The sequence below is a fragment of the Tachyglossus aculeatus genome, chromosome 2, assembly GCF_015852505.1.
Source record: "Tachyglossus aculeatus isolate mTacAcu1 chromosome 2, mTacAcu1.pri, whole genome shotgun sequence".
NCBI classification, from domain to species: domain Eukaryota; kingdom Metazoa; phylum Chordata; class Mammalia; order Monotremata; family Tachyglossidae; genus Tachyglossus; species Tachyglossus aculeatus.
Genome location: NC_052067.1, coordinates 15,672,842 through 15,686,865, shown reverse-complemented (window position 1 = coordinate 15,686,865; position 14,024 = coordinate 15,672,842). Strand labels below are relative to the sequence as shown.

General features: G+C 46.1%; 1 protein-coding gene across 1 annotated transcript in view; it reads left to right on the top strand.

Moving 5' to 3' along the window:
* GSDME (gasdermin E) overlaps positions 1 to 7,926 on the top strand; it is a 35,133-nt gene extending 27,207 nt beyond the window's left edge. Inside the window, 3 exon segments of the mRNA XM_038760421.1 lie at positions 2,108 to 2,315; positions 5,198 to 5,271; positions 7,587 to 7,926. Coding sequence (XP_038616349.1) covers positions 2,108 to 2,315; positions 5,198 to 5,271; positions 7,587 to 7,841 — 537 coding nt within the window. The 3' untranslated portion in view covers positions 7,842 to 7,926.
* The last annotated feature ends 6,098 nt before the right edge of the window (positions 7,927 to 14,024 follow it).

Sequence of the window (14,024 nt, the reverse complement as noted above, 5' to 3'; positions counted from 1 at the left end):
GAAGATGAGATCTCCCAAGAGAGAGTGGAGAGGGCCAGCCCAGACAGCCACAGCCATTTGAGGTTTAGAGGAACAGTGTACGTTTGTGTGCCGGCTCAATGTCCTAACCAAGTTTTCCCAGCCAGGCGGATTCCCAGATCCATTCTGTAGAGTTCTCTGCCCTGGGTCCCCCCTCCCGCCCAGCCCCGCCAAGCAGCATCTTCTCGGGTGAAGGGAGGCATTTCTATTCCCCAAGGCCCCACTGTAAACTGGTGCCAAGCGCTCAGATTGTGCTCAACTTGATAAGAGCTTTTTCCAGTCCTCTGCTCTCCCCGAAATCAGATTGTGCCAAGGAGCCCGGTTTCCCAGGTAATAATAATAATAATAATAATAATAACAATGGCATTTATTAAGTGCTTACATTGTGGAAAGCACTGTTCTGAGCGCTGGGGAGGCTACAAGGTGATCAGGTACAAGTGAAGCTGCTTTAGAGAAGCAGCATGGCTCAGTGGAAAGAGCCTGGGCTTTGGAGTCAGAGGTCATGGGTTTGAATCCTGGCTGCACCACGTGTCTGCTGTGTGACCTTGGGCAAGTCACTTAACTTCTCTGGGCCTCCGTTACCTCATCTGTAAAATGGGGATGATAACTGTGAGCCCCACGCGGGACAACCTGATCACCTTATAACCACCCCAGCGCTTAGAACAGTGCTCTGTACATAGTAAGCACTTAATAAATGCCATTATTATTATTATTATTATTAAGTGGCAGAGCTAGGATTTGAACCCATGATCTCTGACTCCCAAGCCTGTGCTCTTTCCACTGAGCCATGAGCAATGCCAGGGCGGGAGCAGGGCTTCCACGTGGACTGCAGCGGGGGTGTGCCTGTGTGTCTGTAGCTGTGTGGCATCCATCGCTGTAGCCACCGGGCCTGCCAGCTGATCATCATCATCATCATCATCATCAATCATATTTATTGAGCGCTTACTATGTGCAGAGCACTGTACTAAGCGCTTGAGAAGTACAAATTGGCAACATATAGAGACAGTCCCTACCCAACAGTGGGCTCACTGTACCTCGCTCTCACCTGTCCCGCCATCGACCCCTGGCCCACGTCATCCCCCGGGCCTGGAATGCCCTCCCTCTGCCCATCCGCCAAGCTAGCTCTCTTCCTCCCTTCAAGGCCCTGCTGAGAGCTCACCTCCTCCAGGAGGCCTTCCCAGATTGAGCCCCTTCTTTCCTCTCCCCCTCGTCCCCCTCTCCATCCCCCCGTCTTACCTCCTTCCCTTCCCCACAGCACCTGTATATATGTATATATATTTGTACATATTTATTACTCTATTTATTTATTTATTTATTTTACTTGTACATTTCTATCCTACTTATTTTATTTTGTTGGTATGTTTGGTTCTGTTCTCTGTCTCCCCCTTTTAGACTGTGAGCCCACTGTTGGGTAGGGACTGTCTCTATGTGATGCCAATTTGTACTTCCCAAGCGCTTAGTACAGTGCTGTGCACATAGTAAGCGCTCAATAAATACGATTGATTGATTGATTGATTAAAAGGGGGAGACAGAGAACAAAACCAAACATACTAACAAAATAATATGGAAGGGAAAGGAAGAAGAGAAGAGAAAAAAAGCAGAAGGAATCCTCCGCGCTGACCCTTGAGGGGCCGGGGCGCCCCAGACCAGGCTAAGGTCCGGACTTGAGGGCTCTAGCTGTGAGGGCTGGTTTCAGAGGGCAAAAATAAATTGAGTTTAGCTCCAGTGAACCGCCTTCAGCCTGTGAGATGCTGGCGGAGTCGCTCTCTGGCCTGTCATCGGGCAGGCTGGGTTTCCTGACCTCAGCTGGAAAGTTCCTGAAGCCCCCTCTCCCCGCCTCACAGACTTCTCCTAACTTCCCCTTCTTTCCTCACCCCTTCCCTCCCCTCCTCGGGAAGCTGAAATCCCTAAGTATCTGAGAGAACTGGCAGGGAGGCAGGCAGGCGGGGCTTGAATGACCGACCCCACTGGGGTGGCATTTTTGGTGGGAAAAAGAAGGGCAGTTACTGAGTCATTGGGCTTTGTCTCCAGACGTGCAGTGCTCAGGGGATAAAGTGTCTGCCCGTCTTTCTCTGTGTGGCCCGTACAGCTGGAAGACACTTACACAAGAGGCTCCTTCCAGCTGGGAGAGGACCAGGAGCCGCAATCCATGCAGCAGCGGCAGCATCTGGTTACTTTCCTGCAGCTAGTGGGCTACGCCGTGCAGCCGGGGGCTCAGCCGCAACTTCCGAAAGAACCGACACCCGGGAACAAGGAACTCCTCAAGACGGCCCACTTCTTCGTCAGCACCCTGGCAGGTACGGCCCGGCTGCAGGCTCCCACTGATGGAGGAGCTGGAAGAGGCTGGAGGAGAAGGGAGGGCTTCGGTTTTGTTTTTTTCTTTTAGGAGAGCATAATTGAAAGCAGTGGGGAAGAAGCCATTGGAAAGCGAACAGTCAGGGAGGGAAGAAGAGGAAGGGAGGGGGCGAGTGTTTTGATAAGATGTGAAGGAATGGGGTCAGAGGCGCAGGTGGAAGGAGGTAGATTTTGAGGGGAGAGATCCCTTGACACACTGATGGGAAAATTGGGAGAGCCTAAGAGGGCATAGGAGGAGGGAGGGACTGGAGAGGAGCAGGGGAGATTTTAGGGAGCTCACACCTGATGGTTTCAATCATATCAAAAAAGCATGTGGCAGGTCACTAGGGGACAGAGATGGGGAACAGGAAGTTTAAGGAGGGAGTTAAACACCCGAAATGGCTGGCGTGCCAATGGGGACGGGAGTCGATAAGGTTGGAGAAGTATTGCTCCTGGGCGGAGGAGAGGGCAGAATTAAAGCAAGCAAGGATGAATTCCGATGGATAAGGTCAGCCTGGTGTCTGGATTTCCGCCAGCAGTGTTCCGCAGCTCGAGCACAAGAGCGGAGGAGACATACCGTGGAGGTGATCCGGAGCTATGGGTCAGTGGTGTGATGGAGGGATAGATAGTCAGGGGAGTTGAGTTCTGTGGTGAGGGCAGTTTTGAAGGTGTCAATTTGTGTGTCAAGAGAAAGTAGTTTGGGGATGGAGACCAAATGGGATCTGATCAATCGTATTTATTGAGCACTTAATACGTGCAGAGCACTGTACTAAGTGCTTGGGAGAGTACAATAATAATAATTATGGTACTTGTTAAGCACTTACTATGTGCCAAGCACTGTTTTAACCACTGAGGTAGATACAAGTTAATCAGGTCGGACACAGACTCTGTCATCATCATCAATCGTATTTATTGAGCGCTTACTGTGTGCAGAGCACTGTACTAAGCGCTTGGGAAGTACAAGTTGGCAACATATAGAGACAGTCCCTACCCAACAGTGGGCTCCCACATGAGGCTCACATTCTGAATCCTCATTTTGCAGATGAGGTAACTGAGGCCCAGAGAAGTAAAGTGAGTTGGCCAAGGTCACACAGCAGAGATTTGGCGGAGCTGGGAATTAGACACGTTCCCTGCCCTGAAGGGTCTTTCATCCATTGGAGTGAATGATGGGGAGAGTAGAGGAGTTATGGTCAGCGTGGCTCAGTGGAAAGAGCACAGGCTTTGGAGTCAGAGGTCATGGGTTCAAATCCCAGCTCTGCCAACCGTCAGCTGTGTGACTTTGGGCAAGTCACTTAACTTCTCTGTGCCTCAGTTACCTCATCTGTAAAATGGGGATGAAAACTGTGAGCCCCTTGTGGGACAACCTGATCACCTTGTAACCTCCCCAGCACTTTTTCATTCATTCAATCGTATTTATTGAGCGCTTACTGTGTGCAGAGCACTGTACTAAGCGCTAGGGAAGTACAAGCTGGCAACATATAGAGATGGTCCCTACCCAAAAGCGGGCTCACAGTCTAGAAGGGGGAGTCGGACAACAAAACAGGTAGAGAAAAAAATATATACGTATATATGAACCCATGACCTCTGACTCCAAAGCCCGGGCTCTTTCTGCGGAGCCACGCTGCTTCCCAGTGCTCTGCACACAGTAAGCGCTCAATAAATATGACCGAATGAAGGAATGATCACCTCCCTCCTCTTCCCTGCAGCTGTAGTTTGCCTGTACCACATTAAAAAGAAAACACATTTCTGCCTTCTAATTTCCAAAGAAAAATATCTAAAGGAGATCGGTTCAGGGCAGAAGGGCTCTTCCACTTACTTTCACTTTTCGTAAAACCAAGAAAAAGGGAACAAAGCACTTAGAACAGTGCTTTGCACATAGTAAGCGCTTAACAAATACCATTATTATTATTATTATTATTATTATTATTATTAGTGAACATTGGAAGGGGTCAAAAGATTGGAGGTCTCTGCGTGGGGAACAGGACAGATTTGCAGGGCAGGGGGGGTGTTCCAGAGAGAGGGGAGGTGGTGGTTGGATAGAGGGATTTCAGAGCTGATGAGGATAGAGATTGCAATGATGAGAGATGATGAAATTGAGCAAGGGTCCAAGTTGGAGTGGAGTAGGAGGTCTTTGGAGTTGAGGATTGAGAAGAAGTGGACGGTGGAAGGGTCACGGGGGGAACAGGCCAAGCGCGTCTGGTGCCTTCTCCAATCAGATGTTTCTCTTGTGAGGTTTCCTGCCCTCACAAAAACCCTCCCCTCACCTTGACGACCATAACTGCTCTACTCTCCTCATTTCCCCGACCCACACAGCCCTGTAACGAGCCCACGGGACTGCGGCTCTGAGCCCAGGAGCCCCCACACCAGCTGGCTCTGTGTTTTTGGGTGGGTTTTCTATGGCTGGGTCTGTTCTCGGCTGCTTGTGGGCCCTTAGAGCCCTGCAGCCAGGGGCCGGCTCGCAGAAGAGAGGGCTGGGGCTCTGGGCTGGCCAAGCCCACTCCTCTCACCGGGAAGCGATTTCCCGCCCTGACATCCACCCGGTGTTGCAGGCCCAAACCTCTTGTCTGAAGGTCGCTCTAGTGGGAGAGAGACCCTTCAGGGCAGGACGTTTCTGGGAGTTTCCCCTCCGCCCCACACTCAGCCCCTTTTTCCAGACAGCACTGGCCACCCTTTAGGGGCTGCTCCCAGAGGGAAAGTGAGCCCAGAGGAGAAAGAGTGGCCATCGGTGAGCGGGCGGTCCCTTGTGAACCTCTCGAGAAACCCTGTCTCCGTGACTCAAGAGCGGCAGGACCACGGGGGCGGGTGTACAGTTTGGAAGTGACTCTGACCCCCCTCTTTTCCGCAGAAATGCCCGATTCATCCCTGGAGCTGCTGGAGATCTGCTGTGAGCTGCAGATGGTGCCCGCACTCTGCCGCCTGGTAAGCAGAGGGCTGCCCCGGGACCCAACAGGATGGGCGGCAGCAGCTTGGGGTCGGCCCGGGACGGGAGGGGCACTCCAGTGTGGTGCCCCGCCGGAGGCCTCGGATCTGCCCAGAGATCAGCAGGGAATTCAGGGGAGCCAAAATCAATATCCTGCCATTTTTCCAAGCACATCATTAGCCTGATTGCCCTCGGGAAATGTCATCAAATGAGACCCAAGGTGGAGTTGATGGCTCTCAGCCCCTGGAGGAAAAAGACACGTTTTTCTTGATGAAGAACAAATTGTCTCATTAATAAAAGCCCATCAGTGTGGGCCACGGCCCTGGGAGGAAGGGGGGCCTTGGCTCTGGAGAGGCAAGGGTTGTTGAGCTTGGTAGAAAGGAGCTCACCATCGAACAGCTGGGCCGTTCGGGAGCGATGGGGCTTACCGGCACCACAAACCTCACCTCCAGAGCCCAAGCCGGGTGGGCGAGGTGCAGCCGGGCAAGGGTGCCAGGGAAGGGCACAGCGGCTTGGATGATCCTCTGGGGCGGGGGGCACAGGGCCCACTCGGCCCTTCCTTCACACTGTGGCAGTAGGAAGAACAAGGGCCACCAGGTTCAACATATGAGGCAAAAAAAGAATGCAGTTAGACACATCCCTATCAAGAATTACCTGCTCCCAGGTTCCCAGAAAGGCACCCCACTTTTGATGCGTCTAGTGCCCTAAAATGGCACTTAAGCATTCTGGGAAGCGCGTAGAAATGATCATTTGGGCTCTGTAGACCAACATGTTCGCTCTAAGCTTCTTATCTGGAGTGCAGGGGGAATTTTCTTTCCAGAATAAGTCCAGCCTTTTTTTATATTACCTTTGTCCTTCCTTTCATCACTATAAAGAAAATGGCACTCATGCTAAAAGTGCACTTCCAGTCATTAAAAATGGGGTAAGCTCATGCTAAAAGTGCACTTCCAGTCATTAAAAATGGGGTAAGTACTCAATAAATACGATTGGATGAATGAATTGAATGAACATAATAATGATGATGGCATTTATTAAGCGCTTACTATGTGCAAAGCACTGTTCTAAGCGCTGGGGAGGTTACAAGGTGATTAGGTTATCCCACAGGGGGCTCACAGTCTTAATCCTCATTTTACAGATGAGGTAATTGAGGCCCAGAGAAGTTTAGTGACTTGCCCAAAGTCACACAGCTGACAACTGCCAAGCTAACTCTCTTCCTCCCTTCAAGGCCCTACTGAGAGTTCATCTCCTCCAGGAGGCCTTCCCAGACTGGGCCCCTTCCTTCCTCTCCCCCTCGTCCCCCTCTCCATCCCCCCCATCTTACCTCCTTCCCTTCCCCACAGCACCTGTATATATGTATGTATGTTTGTACATATTTATTACTCTATTTTACTTGTACATATCTATTCTATTTTATTTTGTTAGTATGTTTGGTTTTGTTCTCCATCTCCCCCTTTTAGACTGTGAGCCCACTGTTGGGTAGGGACTGTCTCTATATGTTGCCAACTTGTACTTCCCAAGCGCTTAGTACAGTGCTCTGCACCCAGTAAGCGCTCAATAAATACGATTGATTGATTGAACTGGTGGAGCCAGGATTTGAACCCACAAACTCTAAATCTTTCCACTGAGCCACGCTGCTTCTCAACATCAGTGTCGGTGGCCTGCCTCACTGTCAGGAATGCGGGCCTGGGTGTCGGATGTGGTCGAGTGAAGGGAATCTCCATTCGTGTAAGTCGGGCAGCGCCCAGTTGGGATTTTCTTAGCAGGTTGGCCTAAGAGTGAGGTTTGGAAGAGACCCCTCACCATCCTCAGGCTTTGAGGACCCTGATCACTTCACCCACCACAGTTAAGTTACTCCAGGCCAGACTGGTTTTTTCAAGAGGGCCTGATGCAGACTGAGGCTTTTAAGAAATCTGGAGGGCTTTGTGACGGTCACGTCATATGTCAGCGGTGAAGAGCGGACTAAGTCCCTCAGTTCTTGTGCTGTTGGCCATCTGTGTCTTGCAGTGGCATCTGAGAGTATTTGCTCATTCCTGAATTAGACACATGTTATTACTGTTTGATAAAGGAGGTAATCTAACAGGTGTTCAGGAACAGTCAATAGAAGAAGCCCCAGGTGGACTCAGAAAGAACATCTTTCATCTTCCATTAGGCCGGCTAGCTGGATTTATTGGCTTTGTTTACTGTAAAAATCTGACAAGCTAGTTTAGGTTGCTTTTTCAAGGTACAGTTTTCTTCTCTAAAACTGCTGAAAACGAACGTTGTCAGCCTGCAGCACAACGATGAGAGGTTTAATGTAGCTTGTGTTTCTTTTCAGCCCAGGATCACAGCTGCTGATGGCTCTTCTACCCTCCAAGACCCCATCCTCGCCCCTCTTGCGGACTTAGAAAGATTTGAGATTGCACAGAGGTTGTTTGCCTTATCAAACATTAACCTGGAAAGAACCAAGTCATCGGTGAAAGCCACCATCATGAAAGAACCGAAATTTCTCCCTCTGATTCTTTATATCGTGCTGAGTGGACTTTGTGCTCTGGACTGACATCGCCAGAATCAGCCCAGTAAACAGGTTTGATTTATGGGTTTGTTGGAGATTTTGACATCTCTTGAACCGCTTGTGTTTATATGGAGTTCTTTAGGGTGAAAGAAATTACCATTTGGGCTCTGTAGAGCAACATGGTCGCTCTAAGCTTCTTATCTGGAGTGCGGGGGGGATTTTCTTTCCAGAATAAGTCCAGCCTTTTTTTCTGTTACCTTTGTCCTTCCTCCCATCACTATAAAGAAAATGGCACTCATGCTAAAAGTGCACTTCCAGTCATTATAAATGGGGTGTGAGGGCAATTACTTTTCAGAGATAATGCACTCCCCTGGATGTGACTGCTTATAGGAGAGTAATTGAGGATTGAACTGTTAATGGGGTTCAAAAGTAGTATACGACTGGCTCACTTTGTGAGCCTGTATTAAATATGGCAATGGACTTCAAACTGAACTTAGCTTGTCTTTTAAGACTCTTTCAGGGACTCTGTGTGCATTCCAATGCTCTGAGGATGTTCAAAGGGAGCTTTGAAGTGGCTGCTCTGCCCTTTTTATTGGCAGTTTGTTGGGAGACTCAGGATGTCATACTCTCTCCTTCTCTCTCTCCCCTGCTCTGTCTCTCATGTTGACCAGAATAACGTGGCCTCTAGGAGAGTAACTGCGACCATCTCAATTAGTTCAGTGTAAACCCCTTCCTTGTCTCTCCTTGAGCCTAAAATGGAGGGTCATATATTCCTTAGCATTGCTCCCTCTTCCCTCTCTCGCTTCAGGCGGGTAGAGAAGTTTTTATTTGAGCGGAAACCAACCAAATTGATCCGCTCAGCACCTGGGGCAGCAGAGATTCAACTTTACTCACACCCTCTACCACTAACACCAAGCCTCTTTATCCTTTCACAACTCAGCCCACTACTAACATTTGCCCTGCTTTGTGCAAGGACAAACCCATCTCAGACATTTTCTGCACCAATCAACCCTCAGTTATCACCTCTGTAAAATGGGAATTAAGACCGTGAACCCAATAAGGGACACAGATTAGATTGTGTCCACCCGATTATCTTGTATCAACCTCTGTGCTTAGTACAACATCCAGCACAAAGTAAGTGCTTACCATAAAAAAAACCCTGAACTTCGTATTTGAAAAAGCCTTTTTTTTTTCCAGATATGCTGCCTGTTCCTTTTTAAAGACAGAGGCTGACACTTTAGCCTCCCGCTTTCATTTCTGGCATTTCGCATAGATTGATCCAGGCTACGAAATTTAATTTTTATATGTAATAAAAGGAAGACCTGGTTGAACGCATTTAGTTCTTGGTCAAAGGAAGCAATGTTCCAATATGCATCACACAAATGACTGAAACAGGCTCTGCTGGAAAGGTCTGTAGCTTCGTTGAGTGGATGATACAAGAAACAGTACTAGGCCAACCGCCTTTCACCAATAAATGCTAACCACTTTTTTTTCCCCATGTTAAATCTTTATTTCTTTTTATGTACAAAAATATTTCATCGGGATTTAGTAGGTACTCACAGGTATTTTTCATTCCAACACTCGGTATTCTGGATTATACATGAAATGTGTGAAAGATTAGGCAAATGGGAAATTTTATGATTAAGTTTTCCATGTTATTCTCCGAACTGCAGTGCAGCCCAACTTATTTGGACAGACAAAATTAATGCCTCCCTTACACAGAAATTATTATTACAATGTCTTAGGAAATAGCAATAATTTGGTTGTTAACTCAACTATTCCCTTTCCTCTCAAATTCTTCTCTTGGAAATTTGACAGCTTTCTACTCTTAAATTGTTCAATATTGTCAAAGATTACAGAAAGCATGCACTGTTAGGCCCAAAAAGCATCAAAAAAAGCGGTCAGTTCCAACAACTTATTGTCTATTTCAGCCCACACCTTGACACTCCTTTCTCACCAGAGTGCCACAGAGCTCATTCATCTGAAAGTCAAATCCAATTAAAGCCGGGATTTGGGGAGGAAGATTTACATGCAGCGAAGTTGAGAAGTGCATCCTGTATTCCAAGTATCGATATGTTACAGTTGGCTACAGGCCTAAACCTGTTCTGATTAATCTCTGCAACTTCTGCTCTGCCATCTGCACAAAAAAGGCGGCCAGTGGATGACTGGAAGTTTCCTGTTTCTCTCTCCCGTACGGAGAGAAAACTGAGGATGTGGACACTCACCCTTGCTTGGAGGCTCTAAGGTGTGCTTGTAAGGAAAAAAATATAGTTCCTAAATACATTTTTCTAGTTTAGATGGTGTTTATTAAGCACTTACTGTGTCCCTGACACTGAACTAACTTCTGAATTGCTGCAGCTCTGGAGCTGAAGTGAAAGGGTTTGGGAGAAAGCAGTGTAGGTGGGGACGGAATTATAGCTCTCTCCGCAGTAGCATTTTAAGAGCATGAGTTCTCTCTGGCTCCATCTGTTTTAGTTTTGTCTTATTCCTCTGTGTGGTAGTGCTCTGGGGGTAGGGGACTGGGCAATCTTGCTTTCCCCTAGCTCCTACTGCGAAGACGAGCTCTGGCTTGGGAGTCAGAGGTTGTGGGTTCTAATCCCAGCTCTGCCACTCACCAGCTGTAGGATTTTGGGCGAGTTACTTGACTTCTCTGGGCCTCAGTTACCTCATCTGGAAAATGGGGATTAAGACTGTGAGTCGCATGTGGGACAACCTGGTTAACTTGTATCTACTCCATCGCTTAGAACAGTGTTGACCCATAGTAAGCACTCAATAAATACCATTATTATTATTATTATGTATACATCCCTGTTCACTGGAAATTAGTTGTAGTCCAAGGTTGAAATAGAGTTGGAGTGATGACACTCCACCACATCCCAGCCTAGGGTTTTCCTTTAGATGCAGCGTAGCTTGTGGATAGACCACGGGCACGGGAGTCGGGAGGACCTGGGTTCTAATCCCTACTCCACCACTTGTCTGCTGTGTGACCTTGGGTAAGTCACAACTTCTACGGGCCCCATCTGTAAAAATGAGGGTTAAGACTGTGAGCGCATTGTGGGGCATGAACTGTAACCAACTTGAGTATCTTGGATCTACCCTAGTGCTTAGCACAGTGCCTGGCAGAGTGCTTAAATACCATAAAAAAGCAGCTTACTTGAAACAAGTTTGCTCCTAGAGTAGTTTTCTTCTAACCCCAAATCTGCAGTAATATTGTCAATTCCCCATTAGATTGTAAACTCCTTCTAGGCAGGGAATGTGTCTTTTGCTTGACATCATTCTCCAGGTCGTCTGGCACAGCAGTGCTTTGCACACACTAGGCATTCACTACATTCTCTTGATTGAACCATACAACTAGGTAACGAAAAGGAATATACAGCCAATGGACCTTCTATTCTGCACAGGATTGGGAATCAAGAATTCCTAAAAATTGTGCTAGTTTCTGATAAATTAATCTGAAACTCCACCTGTAAACTGAGACTACTTCACACCAACCCTCTAGTTACAATGAGTAAATGGTCAAATTATTACATTACAGGTTGGAAGAAATTGTTCCCAGTACTCTCTTCACAAAATTGATCTTGGCTTTTTTTCCCCCTTCTGTGGAAAAAAAATTGTTCTAGGAATGTCTGATATATGAAACACAACAATGAATACAAAAATTTGGAAACACTATAAAAAGCAAACAAACTTTAAAATTCATGAAAAGCCTGTTTTAGTGTTTGCTATTCCACGCAGCCAATTTGTCCAAGAAGGTTGAGACAATAGCAGAACACTGTAAACTTATAAAGTCCCTTTCACCAAAGAATCACAAGGAAGTCTAGGGATTATGGAATGAATAGCTACAAATTCCTTTTTTTTTTTAAAAAAAAAAAGCTGAGTAGAAAGTCTCTGTGCCTATCAACAGGATCTAAGAATACCACATAACTCTGTGGGAATTACACCGGTCATCTGGCTTTGCATGTGAACCCATTCAATTTTGTGAAAAACATACTTAGACATGGTGTGTGTTAGTCGTAGTAACAATAGCATTTATTACGTGCTTACTGTATGCAGGGGGTTTCTAAAGATGGAAAATATCCAGATACCTTTACAGTTACCTCTACTATACCTTTGATGATAAAAATGACTCCAGAAAATTGAAGATGGCTATTTTGAGATGTTGAAATCAAATGAGAATAAGGGAAAGTGGACAATTATTTTTTTACTCATTCTACATATACTTGGCTTCCCCCTCAACAATGCAATGTCTTTGGGGATCTGATTTGCTTAGGCGAGTGTTTTTCTGACAAAAATTCATTAATGTACTTTTTATTTAAAGTGCTATAGTGACATTGGTATCTACTGACTTTTGGGGTGTAACTGTAAAAATGCCATTAAAAAAAACTGTAAAAGTTTCTGTAAAAATTCTATTCACGGCTTCTCATTCTGTTAACAGACAGTCTTCAAAGTCATGAGTTTTCATGGGGAAAGTGACAAAGTAAGATTACATATAAATCCGTGATCCATCAACCGAAGTTGCCATTTGTGGAGTTACCAAGCTGTTGAATGGTATTTAAAGACTGGGTCCAAATGATGTTTACTACCCTAAGTGTCAAATTCTGCTTCATTGGTATTACTAGTAAATTGAACATTCACCCCAACCTTTCTCAAAACAACCTTTTCCGATTTCATAAGTGAATGCAGGGGGTCATCTGAGGACACAAGTGGAGTCACAGAGGGTTCATGGCATCATTTGAGGTGAATTTGGACATTGAGCTGCTTGCTGAAAATTTTTCCCAATTTAATAAGTGAAAGTGGGGTCATTCAAGGATGAAAACGGGGTCATGGAGAGTTAATGAGGTCATCTGAGGACACAAATGGGTCGGAGTTCATCAGGTCATTTGAGGTCAAATGGGACATTAAATGGGTTTCTGAAATTTTTCTCAATTTCATAAGTGAAAGTGGGGGTCATTCGAGGACACAAATGGGGTCACGGAGGGTTCATGGGTTCATCTGAGTACTTAGTACTCAGATTAGCGCTTAATAAATGCCATTATTATTATTATATTAGTGCTTAGTACACAGAGTACTTAGTACTTAGCGCTTAGTCACGGAGGGTTCATGGGGTCATCTGAGTACTTAGTACTCAGATTAGCGCTTAGTACAGTGCTCTGCACACAGTAAGCACGCAATAAATACGATTGATAGATTGGTAGGTATTTACTACGCTATTTATTTATTTTACTTGTACATATCTATTCTATTTATTTTATTAGTATGTTTGGTTTTGTTCTGTCTCCCCCTTTTAGACTGTGAGCCCACTGTTGGGTAGGGACTGTCTCTATATGTTGCCAACTTGTACTTCCCAAGCGCTTAGTACAGTGCTCTGCACACAGTAAGCGCTCAATAAATACGATTGATTGATTGATCTGAGGAAACAAGTGAGGTCACAGAGTTCATTGGATCATTAGAGGTGAGACATTAAACTGCTTTTTGAAAATTTTCTCAAATTCAGAATTGAAAGCGGGGTCATCCGAGGACAAAAATGGGGTCACAGAGAGTTCATGGGGTCATATGAGAAGCAGCATGGCTCAGTGGAAAGAGCCCGGACTTTGGAGTCAGAGATCATGGGTTCAAATCCCAGCTCCCCCAATTGTCAGCTGTGTGACTTTGGGCAAGTCACTTAACTTCTCTGTGCCTCAGTTCCCTCATCTGTATGTAAAATGGGGATTAAGACTGGGACAACCTGATCACCTTGTAACCTCCCCAGTACTTAGAACAGTGCTTTGCACATAGTAAGTGCTTAATAAATGCCATCATTATTATTATTATTATATGAGGACATGAATGGGATCACTCTCCATGAGGTCGTTATTTATTTATTATTATTTATTTTACTTGTACATATTTATTATTTTATTAATTTTGTTAATGATGTGCATCTAGCTTTATTTCTATTTATTCTGAGGACTTGATACCTGTCCACGTTTTGTTTCATTGTCTGTCTCCCCCTTCTAGACCATGAGCCCGTTGTTGGGTAGGAAACATCTCTATATGTTTCCAACTTCTACTTCCCAAGCGCTTAGTACAGTGCTCTGCACATAGTAAGCGCTCAATAAATACGATTGATGATGATAAATATGACAATGAATGAATGAACTAGCTTTTGTACTGAAGCAGCGTGGCTTAGTGGAAAGAGCATGGGTTTGGGAGTCAGAGGTCATGGGTTCTAATCCCAGCTCTGCCACTTGTCAGCTGTGTGACTTTGGACAAGTCACAACT